Source organism: Labrus mixtus, chromosome 10, assembly GCF_963584025.1.
Source record: "Labrus mixtus chromosome 10, fLabMix1.1, whole genome shotgun sequence".
NCBI classification, from domain to species: domain Eukaryota; kingdom Metazoa; phylum Chordata; class Actinopteri; order Labriformes; family Labridae; genus Labrus; species Labrus mixtus.
In genome coordinates this window covers 3,622,456-3,637,308 of record NC_083621.1, presented here as the reverse complement: position 1 = coordinate 3,637,308, position 14,853 = coordinate 3,622,456, and the positions used below count along the sequence as shown (strand labels likewise).

The window sequence follows — 14,853 nt, the reverse complement described above, 5'->3', positions numbered from 1 at the left end:
AGCAATATCAGATTTGTAATTAGTTGAAAAGTCGCAAAAGGTCAAGTCTATTTCTATTCCTGCTTCAGTAGTCTAAAGTGCTTTTAATGCAGGTCCATCAGAAAGTACTTTACAGCCGACGACTGTGTGCGTCCATGTGAGAAAATAGAGATGTGACTGATAAAGACGACTGCACAGATATAAAGAAACTTAAAGGAGATCTATTATGCTGATCTGTATTTAAATACATACATATAATGTCACGTATCAGAGCAAAGCATGGAGTTGTAGGACACGCCCATCTGGATGCAGACTCAAATTTCCCTGTGGCTTCAAACAGAGCTGGCCAATCAGAGAAAAGTGTGCATGTGAGGAGGCGGGCCTTAAAGAGACAGCAGCTAGAATGAACTGTTTGAGTCAGAGGCTGAAATGAGATATTTTACTGACGCCAGTATCAGATAAATAAGAAGTTTTTGAGCTTCACATCTCACAACGCTACTCAATAGGTGTCCCAGACTGACACCATTAAATGTGAAAGTGGGTATGATAGATCAGAAAAATCATTAATGTCTCAAGTCATTATGAAATTAGTCTTTTTTTATCGTTCAATTCAAGTTTTTCATCTGATTGAAATGCAAAAAATATTTTTGAAAATGCTCAAAAGTGTTTAAAAAAAAAAACTGTTTTTCAGAGTATGTAATGGCGACACCTGCAAATATAATTATTTTGATATAAATATATGTTTAAATGCTTTATATGAGATTTTTTGATCCAGTAGATGTCGCCCTTGAACACCAGCATGAAACCAAAACAACTTGCGCTGCATTGTTGTGTTAGCATGCTAATGCTAGCAATCTTTATTATGCTCGTATCTTCACACTGCATGTAAATTTACCTGAAATGAGCGTGATCTAGAAACACAGTTAAGCAGTGAGTACAGTATGCTATTCTTCTTTTCTCTAGTCCCTCAATTAAACAACTTTTATACACGAGGGGAGGAGTCAGCCGGCCGTCCGGGCGATGTAAACAAACTGAAGATAGGACTCTGAAAACTCTGAAAACATCACAGACAGTGGGACTCGGGTGTTACACCCATTGTAGACAGTCATGACTCACAGAGTTATTTTCAGAGGAGATACTTGATTTATATTACATTTAAGTGTGAAAAATCACATATAAAGACTTTGATCATATAATGAGTCAAAGTGGGGGAGAAAAATCTCATATTTAGAATACTTTTTCATATACTTTATGAAGGATGATATAAAGCTGAGGAGAAAAACTAATATGAGAGAGCAGCCTTGATTCTGGCCGTGCAGCTGCTCTCATAAGAAGGTGAAACAAACACACACACAAAGATTATTAAATCTGGGAGAAGGCTCCAGGTTTCAGTGCTGACCCTGTCTTGTCATTTGCATTATCTTAGCATTTGATTAGCCAGCGGAGATGGACAGATATTTTTATTGGTTTCTCCAGTAAAAGGGCGGCTGGGTGATATTTTCTAGGAAGCTTGCCAGCTGCGGTCAGTACATCAGGCGGTTTAAGGCCAGAGCAGAAAAAACGAGGAGAGTCTGAGCTGCTTGTGTTAATTGCGATTTTCGTTGTTATCACAGCAAACTCGATCAGCACAAAGGGTCTTTGAACACGGCAGCTTCTCTGACCTGAGTGACTCTTTGTCAGTAAATATTATGTTACGGAAGAAGCTGCTTTTACAAAAACATGAATAATTGAATAAACCCAGAGAATCAGCATGTCACATTAAGCTCAGTGCAAACATGATCTTGCAAGACGGGTTAAGTTGCTCCCATATGCAGTTACCACACACACACACACACACACACACACACACACACATACACACACGCACTATCATTATCACATGAGATGCTGGAAGACTACCAGCATCTTATTTTCTAAGAAAATCACATGAATTAATTTTTGCATATCTTCCCAAGACTTGATGTTCCTATGTTGGTTGAACATTTTTGTATTTATCCGTTTCTTTAACAGGGACACATGCAAGAAACATTTCCTCATAAGTAAATAAAAAAGTAGATGCCATGCATACAGCTTTCTAGATGTTTCTAATTTGCTTTTTAGCAGCCGTCTTTAAGACTATAAAACAAATGTTTTCTGTGGCCATACCTCGTGTCCCTCAGCACACCCACCCTCCATTGTTCGCTGTTCTGCCATGTGTAGGATTGCACGCCCAATGTAGAGAAGCTGTAGTCCTAGAAGCAGGCGGCCCAGGTTCAAATCCAACCTGTGGCTTCTTTCCCTCATGTCATTCCCCACTCTCTCTCTGTCCTTGATTTCAGACTCTATCCACTGTCCTGTCTCTACAATAAAGGAATAAAAAGCCCAAAAATAAACCTTTAAAAAAAGTTGGAATAAAAAGGAGAAATGAAACATTACAGAAAGTGTATCTGCCTTAGTATTTTGAAAAACATGATGAACTATTACAGTAGGATTATAACAAAATGTTGTCCTTTATCCCTCAGTGGAAAACCAAATTTTGTATTTCTTTGCACGTACCGTCTTTGTCAGGGTGACCTGACCAGAAGGTAGAAGACTGATCATGCTCCAGGTCAGCTATCAATCAATCTCTGCAGGTTTTCTCAAAGCTCCATCAAATGCTATTTATTCATTCTCATACAAAAAAACAGATCAATACAAACAAAGAATTGGAAAATCTTCACATCCACTTATTTTTCTCTTGACTATGAAACTTTGAAGTCGATTGATATTCCAGCTCAGCCCTTATTTTTGTCTACATCCTTCTACAACACCAGTCTTTAACCGTCATCAGCCACCTTCTTGTAAATGGCATGCAGCCGTAATGAGGCAGAGGAAAAACCTGCATCTGTGAAACCTCTGTGGAGAAGCACACACCAAACTGGGCCGAAGCACTTTAAATCACATTAGAATCAACTTATGTATTCGTAATGCTTTTCACTGTCAGAGCCAGACACATCAGCAGTTAAGCAGGAATGGCCAGACTTCACCAGGTCTGGTTATCATTCCTGCCCGTCTCATTACCATAAACATCATTTCACTCACTGTGTTTACAAGAAGCCCGGTTTATGTAATCAGGGAAACGGAATTACGCAAACCTGATTTCCCCAGCTAGACCTCTCCTGGAGAATGACAAATGGTTAGCCGTGTATTAATAGAGAAATAGGTTTTTCAAACAGCTTTGTAAAAAGTATAGTTAAGTTCTTCAGAGAGGAAGGATTCATTTCATGGAGCTTCTCATAGTTCAAATAAAGTTGCTGCTTCTGAATAAGGTCCAGCTCGGGGTGAGATTTCACTACACTGAAAGAAAACGCATTCCCTGGTTAGCCCCCTCGCTAGTACATGAAACCTCGCATCTAAGAGTTTTTTCACCTGCTTGGAGTACAAAGCCTGGCCCAGGTGAACTCGACTTCCTCTCCCGGCACTAACTGTCAAACGGCAGGAAGAGCGATTGTGAGTTAAGATGAAGAAGTTACTGACATGCACTCAGTGAGTTCATATCCCCCCCCTCTCCTCTGCCGAGTACAGATAAGGAATTCTGTCTGAAGTAATGTTCATATAATGATGCTATCTTCTCACATTTTTTTTTTGCAAACAGTGCCAATACAGCCGCTCCACCGCAACAGTCGTAGTAAAAAAAAAAGTTTTTCAACAATTTTTAAATTTTTTTGAATGAACATTTTAAACTTCTGGGTCTGTATTAAAATAAATACTTACAAGGCTCCATGAAATTTAGACTTTTGTATTTACACATTTTACTTTGCACAGTTTCTTCTGTAAATGTGTTTATTGATTTTGTACATTCAACAAGTTATGTGTGTGTAAGGGATACTGTATAGTGAGAGTGTTATCTCCAGCAGGGTGAGTTAGCATATTTCTTCTGCTAAACCAATGGATGAAGCCTGAGTGACGTCACCCATCTGTTCCTGCAGGGGGCTCTGGAGGCTCATCTACAGCAGCCGCCATGTTGGAAATGCTGTCTCAGTCTAACTTTCAGTCAACTTAACGACAGACTGAGAGCTGGAACTGAAGCGGGTTTTAAGCCTCTTGACAAACTGTAACATCGCGCCCACTTGTCAATCAGGTCAAATACGCGCCTAACTGGATAACACGTTTTGTTCATAGAATCAAAACATTATTTTTTAAGAATTCACCCACCGTACAGTGTGTGCCCATGAGGACGATTACAGACCAATATCGTTTTTGTACCAGGCCGTAAACAAAAACGGCTTTTTTGAGTTTGGTGTGTATGTGACTTCCTGTGCTCTTGGAGCCAGCATTAAGTGGACACTCGAAGAACTGCAGTTTTTTGCACTTCTGAATTGTCTTCAAAAACACCAGAGGTTGATGCTTGGTCCAAAACAACAGTTTACTCATTAGCCTTCTTAAAATGAGCTGGTGAAGTGAGACAAGATAAACTGATCCACATGAATCAGTGCCTGATTGAGTTTTTCTGCCTCGTACACTGAGTCTGGTGACATCAGGTTTGTACAGAGAGGCTCTCAAAAGTGATTGGCCCGATCATTTCCCATCTATGGATCAGCATCTGGTGTAGCATCCTGGCTTTAAAGGAGAGACTACAGGAAGTGACGTTATCGTTGAAGATCTGACCCTAACCAGATCAAACCTAAACACAGTTCAACTTAACCACGTCTCATATAATACACACATTTGAGCATCTTAAAAACGAACTCCTGAACATCTTAACTACCTCCCAAAAACTTATCTACTTCAGTCCGTCGGTTCATTTTCAACATAATACTTTCTATTTTATTTTCCTATTTTGTTTTCAAGTATCCCTCTTTCTGATTCTTTTGCCATAAGCAAACAATGTTCTCAAGGACTGACCTAATGTTCTCCAGGCTCAGGGAAGAGATACGGACGCTATTAAAAAAAGGACGGCTTTTGCCTTTAAGTATCAGCATCAAGGACGCTTTCAACCACGAGATCCCTGCGCTGTCTGATCCCGCGGAAGTTGACACGCTGGTGGGCATGTTGTGGTGCCAGACTACCCCTTGATCTAATCCCATTGATCTGTAACAGACCCCCGGATTTAAGTGAAGCGTCATGATTATACTTGGAAATGTTTGCGATATCTGACTTTGTGGAAAGTAATGATCTCATTCTGTGAAAGCATTGTGTTTATGACCTGCCTCGGGCTCCTCATTCAGACACTCAACTACGAGAGAGACGGAGCTGAATAACTAACTAAGCCAGTTGTCAAAGGGCTGAATAAGGTATTAAGCAGAGAGATGAACTGAAAAACATGATTTTATGAGCCAGGCATGAACCATCTCCGTCAGATGAATTCACCACCGAGGGGCTTGAAGGTCACAAAACCTCTTCTCCTCAGACGACGTACCAAAGTGAATTGTTTTTTCTCTCAGATTTACCCGAGCGCTTTGTTGTTTGTGAAAAAACCTGAGCAGTCACTATTCTGAGATCTCTTTAACCGAGTCTGTCACCAGCAGGCAGTGCACCATCCATCTCTGCACAGTCTGCCGCTAAACTGGCATAAATATCTGCCCTTCACAACGTGCCAATTATTTTTGCAATGTCAGAGGATCTGCGAGGCTCAGAACGAGCGTTTGTGGCATTCGTCTCTCCACTTAATGTCTCTACATTATGCTCAGGCCTCATATCAGGGACCTGCTGAGTACCCCACAGTGCATATACAGGCTCAAGCTGATGCCCCTTTGGCCCCTTTAACTGAAGAGCCCTTCTGGACCAAATAAAGACATAATTATTATAGATTTATTCTTACAGCACATGCACACTGACACCCAGTTGCCCCATACCATGCCAAAGCACAAATGTCCCCCCTCCCCCTCCCAGTCCCAAGTCCCCTACTAGCCCGACTCGGCCTGAGCATATACCTCTTGTACATATGTCATCATCTCAAACATTATACATTGGCGGATTGGTAACCTGTTCCCACTGAGCTGTTAAAAGTGCATAATAAATAATAAAGTATTTATTAATCTTTATTAGTGTTCCCACTTTAGATCCAGTACCTGCAGAGGAGCATTATTAACTGTTAATTAGTCCATAATAAAGTATTTATTTATGTATTCATAAGGCATTAATATGAACCTAATAAAGTCTTATCAGTGTTAATAAACATCTTATGATCTTATAATAAGTGGTCTATAAACATGTTTCTTTGTGTTAATTAATATCTTACAAGCCAATTATAAATGTATTTATAGTTTAATTAGTCTTATTAATGTTAATAAACATCTTATTAATGTTTATGACCTATATAAAGTGTTAATAAGTTTCTAATAAGAACCTATAAGTGTCTAATAAGACATAACAAATGTGTTAATTATGCCTATATTAACACATATATAGTCTTATTTCTGTTAATAAGAATCTAAAAAGGTCTTATAAGTGACTTATGAGTGACCTAATACCTGTTATTAATGCTTATTACAAGCACCTTAATATAAAGTGTTACCGGTGGGTTTTCCTCAGAGTGTTTGTGGGTTTTATCCAGCTGACTCTGAATATTTGCGCCCGCCAAAATTTCCAGTAAACACTCGAGACCTCTGCATCAGACCACCGTGAACCCTTTGCCGCTGTTGTTTAAAGTGATTGGGTGGACAGAATATGACATCCCCGGACAGGAAGTCAGACAAGGAAACACACAGAGCGTCCACTTAATTTAAAAATAAAACACATATATACGGACTCACGATCGTATTTTTCATCACTTTATCAACATTACGTCAAAACAGGCACCGAATGAACACCAAATCATCCTCAGATAGACAAAGCTACATGTTAGTATGTTTTTTCTCTTTGTTGCTGCGCACCATCTGACGGAGAAAAAACGTGGCGCTGACGGACCTCGCAGTTTGAGTTTCTTTTGAATGTAACCTAAGACCTTAGTTTCACAGTGTTGCCACTGTATTCTCACTAAGTCCTCATTAGAAAGGCTGTGAGCACAGAGGACACAAAGTGGCTACAGCAGGAGTGTTTTATTCGTGGTCAGTGTACCGTAGCAGTTACCCTTGACCCCTTGACCCCTTGTGCCCGGATATTTAAACGTTGTTAATAAGCAGTATAAGCGCTGCAAACTTCCCCGAATCCTATTAGCTTTGTTTTAGGAGGTTGATATTGTTAATTAGCTTGGCACTCAGGTTCCCTGAAACATTTTAACGGGCCAGTAGCTGACTCGTTCGCTGAGGTTAATTCAACTTAAATAATGAAGTTTGTTATTGGATGCACATTGCTGCAGCTACTGTACCAAAGAAGGAAGGCAGAGACAGACCTTATAAGAACACAGTCAACTCACAATACGTATCAAGAAACTAAAGAATTAAATTAAAGTAAATTCAGGAAAAAAGTTGGATTATTTTCATTCTCTGACAATGAAAATAAAAAAAATCCTTTTTCTTATTTTTATTTAAGTTTTACTTCTTAAATTTGGTAAACACTAGGTGTGCGAGTTACAAATCGCTCCTTAACTGTTTTGCAAATTAGGTTAATAAGCAACACAATCATAAACAGTCACTGTATGCTTCTTTTTATAGTGATGTATATCAGGTCGAGGAGTGTGTGTATCTCCCCGCTTCATATCCCACTCAGGACTCCAGCATGTACTCTTAACTTCATATTCACTCGATACTTCATGACTCACTGAAAGTGATGCATGACCTTTACATACCTCAGCGGGAACAGAACGTCTTGGAGCTGTAGTGGGGAGTGGGTTTAAATGTTGGACAGTAAGCTGTGAGTCAGACTTTTAAAACCTACTTCTGTGAACAAATGTGCAAATATAGGAGATACTTCATTTCCCCCCAAACAAACACTGTTTTACAGATATTTTATTTTAAGTTACTTGATCATAGATTAAGACCAGGTGGTTGTTTTTTGTTTCTATAGAGCTCAACAGTGACGACCCACTTTTTCGGCAGCTTTGCTTCAGGAAGTAAATTTCCCCTTTCAAATCTTCTTTTCACAAAATCCTTATATCAAGAGATTGAAGCTTGGAACCAAGCAAACCAGCTTCCCCAAAACTGGGGAATCCTGTGACTATAAAACATTTGATTCAGCACCAGAGTGACATTGAAAGACAGAGAAAACCGATAAGGTACAAGACTCTGTACATCACTTTTCAGAGTCGACAATCCATTGGGAATGCTATGGCTTCTTCTTTTTGTTATAGTGTTTCAAATGTTGATACAAGTGTTGTACTATCTTGTATTTTGTGTTGTTGAATATATAAACTACATTCACTGCGGCATAACAAGGTCATTAGTACATAACGCGTTAGCTAACTACCCAGCTAGCTTGCTAGCGAAACTATCCGTTTGCATATGGCGCAGAGGGGCAGCATTCATTGCCATGGTAACAGGGAGCTCCCCCAATCAGAGACGTTGCTGTGACACTCTATGATCGTGGTTATGGTAGTTTTTTTCCCCAATATCGAGAACAACCCATGTTTTTTCTCAAAAACAGGTTGATATCATACAAACTTGTGTCTCCTACAGGAACATAAACCATCGTTTCACACTCAGTTAGTTCATGGTCAGTCTACCTTGGATGGTTACGACGTTACGACTAATGATAAAATCCACTATGGAGAACATGAATGGGACTTTTACGTCCAGAACCACACTGTTGAGCCAAACATAGCGACATTTCCTCAAAGAAGGAAACAGTGTTGGCTTATTTTATCCTCCTGGAAGGGTTCTTTCCTCTTCGGAAACATTTACACATGACACTGAATGACTTCTTAAGACTAATATAGTGTGTAAGTCTCCAAACTTTGCTAATAATTCCTGTAATTTATGAGTAACCTTCTCCACTCCTTCAATGACAAATCCTGGCATTTCATCCTAATATATTTTTTTTATTACCCATTTTATTATCTCAATTTTATAGACTCTGCTATCTGCTCTCTATATTCTGCAATCTCCTGTACAACCCACTATCTTTAGTCCACACTCTGTACAGCGTGTATAAACATTTTTTTGATGTGTCGCAGTTGGTATGCCTTTGTTCCAATCAAACACGGCGTTGTTGATTTCAGAGATTCAGGCGGAGAGGAAGATCTAATCAGTGAAATCTGCCACTGAAGTGATTGGTTGGAACAAAGCCCTGCAATCTCTCGGGGCCTGGACGGCAAACGACTGTGAACCTCCGCTCCATACCAAAGACTTCACAAAGCTGTTTTTATTCCGCGCGGGTCGGCCGTGCTGTCTGCTCCATATCCTCTGAATGGAGAGGACCAACTATACGTGCCAAAAGGAGCCGCGTCCATGTTTTTCCATCAGCGGTCCCTCCCCATCACAGCGGGCCTTCACACAGAGTTGGACACGCTGTCAGCAACAAGGGGCTCAAACCAGGCAGTGACGCTACCCACAGTGTCAGCAGCCTACTGCCTGTCGACTGAGTTTCATGCTCGAGCTTTTCTGAAATGAATATTGTAAATCCAGTGGAAAGTTTAAACGCCTTTAAGCCCTGGTTACAACATGACAGCTTATGAATATTTCCTATGATGCTCTCTGTGAAAAGGGTGATGAAATAATCATAGTTATGAAGAGAGAAGCCGTCTTTTTAAATAAGTTATCAATGTGTAAGAGCAGAGACAACACAAAGGACACAATTTTAACCCTGATAAGTGACTGACTAATTACAGTAATACAAGAAATATGATGAATAACACTGAACTTATTTAAAGGTCATACAGTTTGCATTATCCTGAGTGAATTCACCAAACATTAAAGTCTTTATATGCAATTCTTTACACTTAAATATAATATAAATCAAGTATATCCTCTGAAAATAACTCTGTGAGTCATGACTGTCTACAATGGGTGTAACACCCGAGTCCCACTGTCTGTGATGTTTTCAGAGTTTTCAGAGTCCTATCTTCAATTTGTTTACATCGCCAGGACGGCCGGCTGACTCCTCCCCTCGCATATAAAAGTTGTTTAATTGAGGGACAAGAGAAAAGAAGAATAACATACTGTACTCACTGCTTAACTGTGTTTCTAGATCACGCTCATTTCAGGTAAATTTACATGCAGTGTGAAGATACGAGCATAATAAAGATCACTAGCATTAGCATGCTAACACAACAATGCAGCGCGAGTTGTTTTGGTTTCATGCTGGTGCTCAAGGGCGACATCTGCTAGATCAAAAAATCACATATGAAGCCTTTAACGAGTCCTATAAGCATAAAAACCCAACCTTTCCCATGATGGTGCGTCATATTCATTGTAAAAATAGTTATTTATCTCCTCCTGTCTGTTTTTGTTTGCACTGAGCACAAGCACTTAGAGAGAGAATTTCATTTGTCATCCTCGACACTTCAGCTTCTCGTCAGTAACATGTATTTTATTTTTATTTTTTTAAACTCTCCTGGATTTTTCTCCAAGGATTAAGTCTTTCAAATGCCTTTCCCTCTTAAAGAGATGATACAGCCTTCAGTCCTCCGCCAGGCTTCCAGCTCTAATTCTAGTGCAGTCAGTCCTGCTATTTTTTGAAGACTTCCTCACTCTACCTGACTGTAAATAGTACTGCAGGGACTCACTGTTGGAGTCAGCCCTCAATCTTTAAGCGCCCTCAAATATATGCAGCAGAGACTAGCTAAAAGCTGTTTGAAAAAAAAGAAACCTCTGGCTGAAGAATTGATGGGTAAAATAAAAAAGCCCAGAGACTTTTTTTTTGCTCCGTCAGAAGTGGGATTTGATCGCCAAGTGAATCATGACTGCGTGCAGTGCGCTGAGCCAAGAAGCCGAGTGGAGAGCACAAAGCACTGAAACTATGACTGATATTTTTGATCAGTATGGACTTAAACTCTTGATAAGTCATGTTACCGCCAAGCGAAGGCCTCTTCCAATTAGACTTCTCAAATGACCTGTGAAAACTTTTCTCAGCTCTATCCATCGTCATTTTTACATTCAGTAAAACATGCAAAAGAATAAACCCAGTGATTTCATACCAAACTAAAAGAACAATACAGCGCTTCATCTTTTACGACGTTCAAATAAACTATGGAAGTTTTTCTATAAAAAGGGCAATCTTTTCTCTCTTAAACTTTATTGGTAAACATGTTTAAGCCAGATTGTTTCAAGCCGGCGGTTACAATATGTTCTTCAGATGTGCCGCCAAGTTATCAGTAGAATAATAATAGTAGGAAAATGAACATTCAATTCATGGACAACAGCTCTGGTGGGCGTCCCTGTGATCAACACGCCAGCTGCAAACTCCATCAAAACTGTCGAGATTCTGACTCGGTTGTTTGAGAAATCTGTGAATGTAGCAAGTATTAGGGTATTGTTTCAGTCTTTGGATAGGATTTTCAAACATTGTTTCTTTATCCTTCAAAGACTCACACAACTTTGTTTCTAATACAATCAAACTTTATAAAAAACAACCATCCTTTAGATTTATATTTTAGGGTTCAGAAACTCAGCTAGGCAACTTCACATTAAGTGTGTACCTGTGGGCTGATTGATTGATTGATTGATTGGTTGGTTGGTTGGTTGGTTGATTGATTGATTGATTGATTGATTGATTGATTGATTGACTGATAGAACCTTATTGTCAGACACGGTCTGAAATGTGTCTTGCGTCACAGCGGCTCCATTTGCAAACATATTTAATTAAGACAAGATACAAAGATACAAACATTTGACCCAACGCTCAAGCTTTTAGAGTAGGTAAGTATTGAAGAGGGGAATGCTTGGAATAAGATAATTACAGACACTATGAGAGGGTCAGATTGATGAGGACACGTTTCTACCAACCTATTGTCATGGTTACTGGCTCTGGACCCAAAAACAGAGGTTCTGAGGCAGCCTGGTTTAGGAACTGTGTGTTCTGTGAGTGACTTATGGCAGGTGCATCAGAATCTGTTTAGTGCAGCTACAGAAAATGGTTCTGTTGTGTAACAGCTCTGCATGTTATCCATCGCTGCATGAAAGAGATATACTGCATGTTTTTTATGAACGCAGATGAAGAAAAAAGTGAGTTTTATTTGCTTTAAGTTGGATATCTGCTCTGCTCGTTTCTGGCCTACAGCAGTGAACCATCCCTCTGATTATCACCACACTTGCAGTTTGTCGTTATTAAAGTTTCTTGCAGTTAAAGCAAGGCTCAAGGTCCAAGACATTTCAGGGTTAAACTCTCGAGGGATGCAAAACCTTGCAACCCCAAAGGCTGTCATCCTGAGTTACACTTTGTATTTCCATCTTCTGTGAACCAATTACTCAACCTATTTCATACATCTGCTGTCTTCTGTAATATCACTACGGTAAACACTACAGGCATGTTTGGTCTACTGTCGCACTAGCTTGTTCTTGTAAACAAATTGAATTTATGTAACCTTGCTGACGGGTAGGAACTGCGGAGTCCAGGCTGGCTGGCTGGCGAGCATGTTGCTCTCGATGTTTGGAGCCCAGTGGAAACACAGTTATTACCAGCAGAAAAGAGTGAACTCACCGCCTACAGTGGCAGCGAGCTTGTTTTCTTATATGGATGATGAAGTTGATGTATGGGCCCCTTGTATGCTCTGAGCAGCCACAGTCTTTCTGCCAAGTGATAAATAGCACCAATACTGTGGGCTATTGGAAAAGACCGGGGCACACAAGATCTCATCTCTGTTCTTCTTTTCCATTTTCTCCTTTTTTTTCCATTTTAGGCACAACTCAAATAAATTGTATTGTTTTCCTCTTTTTTTTTCTTTTTTTTTTTAATCTGTCCTGCCTTCCCTCCTTGTCCCTCTATCTATAAACTCCTTTTGTGTAACTTTTAATGAGCCAAATGTATGCAAGGCTGCACAGGAAACCCTTGACAAAGCACTTTTGAAAGATTAAGGCTGACTAACGGCACAGCAGTGTCCTGTCGGCTTTGTCTCTCCCCCCCCCCCCCCCCCCCCCCCCCCCCACCCCTCTCTCCTTTTGTTTTTCCCTGCGTCTGTCCACCCGAAAGCAAGAGGCTGCAGGAATGAGCATCGCAATAGAGGGCGAGATTAGAATCGGATGTGAATTGGCTCGGAGATTGGTTTGTAGACTGAAAATGCCTGGGAAATGGAAGATGGGGTGGAAGCCGAGGGAAGACCCGGGGACGGATGAACAATGAGAGAAGAAGGTCACAAATAAAAAACGGCGCCGTGAGAGGATAGTAGTGCTACAGCAGGATCTCAGAATAAATATGACAAAAGGAGAATCTGCTCTTATATTTGCATGGAAAATAACTTTATAATAGCTTTAGATTTTGCTCCTCACCCCATCACTCTTGAGTCATGTAATTCTAAGTAATAGCATCCTTTATCTTAAGACTGCCCAGAGAGCCAGCAGCTGGTCTGTAATTCAGGTCGGCTATTAAAATCACTCAGGGTGTTATTTGCTTTTCATTCAACATTTCACATCATTAGACACCTTCAACTGAATTTAATGAGAAATTACCTGTTATAGAAATCCCCAAAAACTGCTTTTGCAGGCGCACGCTAATCCCCCTCCCCAATGACTTGTGATTATTTTCCGAGCCTGAAACCTGCGGACTGCTCATGGGTGTCTAAGACGGCTTATCCATAAAAACTCATATTGATGCATGATAATCTGACTGTGTAAGATTTTAAACTGTGTAACTGTAGTATGTCGACTTCACTGCACTCTCCAGTGTTTGGTATCAAATTATTTCCAAAGCAGAGGGTCTCCATCGATTATTTGTTGCACTAGGTGTCGGGGAGAGAGACGGTTTCCATAAAACTTTCATGCGGCCTGCTTTCCTCTTCGCCTCGATAGGAGTTAGTGTTTGGGTGTTAACGCTCACAAAGGGACTCTATTGATTCCTCCATTGATTTCTAACCCTGCTTTCCTCTTTTTTTCTCCCTCGCAGTGGCAAACATTCTGTGGCGAGAAGAAGGTACGTCTAGACTGCTTCTGCCTCACTATGGCGTTCATTAAACTGAGTTAATTGAATTTGTGTAATAGGGTTACTGAACTGTGATGAGAGGGATTAAATGATTTGATGCTTTCAAAGCAGATAGCTGTGTTGTAGGCTTATTTCCTGTTGCAAAATATCCACACTGCGGTCCCATGAGCTATTTTTATGGATGCACACTGAAGCTGCTCTCTCTCTCTCTCTTTCTCTCTCTGTCTCTCTCTCTCTCTATCTCGCTTTCTCTCTCTCTCTCTCTATCTCGCTTTCTCTCTCTCTCTCGCTCTCTCTCTCTCGCTCTCTCTCTTTTTCTCTCTCTCTTTCTCTCTCCCTCTCTCTATCTCTCTCTATCTCTCTCTCTCTCTCCCTCTCTCGCTCTCTCTCTCTCCAGGTCTTGGCATCGGCAACATGTTCTACGTGTTCTATGACGACGGTATTAAAGTCATCCAGCCTGTGGCGTGCGAGATACAGCGACACATTAAGCCCAGTGAGAAGCTGCTGGCCTTGCAGGTGAGTTTTTTTGGGAGCAAAAAATTCAGCAGCTTTTACTTGGGCGTGTCCTACAACTTTGCTCCATGCTTTGCTCTGATAGGTCGACAGATTACACCAACAACTGTGTATCTTGTGTTTTGATAAACGTTGCCAAGGTTTATCAGAATCAGAATCAGAATCAGAATCGGGGGTTTATTGCCAAGTACATTTACACATACAAGGAATTTGACTTGGTGTATTGGTGCTAAACAATTAACAAGGAGATAAAGCAGAACTAGCAACAACAACGGACATCCATCACCACAACATTATATGTATGTCTTTAAATATGGACCAGCAGAATAGATCTCCTTTAAATGCGTCCATTTGGTCCTCCGACTGTCTCTGCAAACTTAGCCAGCATCCTTCCTTCTCCAAACAGTCAGTGTGCTTTCTGATAAAAACGTCTCCTTTTGTCATTGTTTCATT

The 14,853-nt window shown here is 40.4% G+C and overlaps 1 protein-coding gene across 1 annotated transcript in view; it reads left to right on the top strand.

Moving 5' to 3' along the window:
- fstl5 (follistatin-like 5) overlaps positions 1-14,853 on the top strand; it is a 208,602-nt gene that overhangs the window by 171,436 nt on the left and 22,313 nt on the right. Inside the window, exons 11-12 of the mRNA XM_061047595.1 lie at positions 13,852-13,878; positions 14,285-14,403. Coding sequence (XP_060903578.1) covers positions 13,852-13,878; positions 14,285-14,403 — 146 coding nt within the window. The remainder of the gene's footprint in view (positions 1-13,851; positions 13,879-14,284; positions 14,404-14,853) is intronic.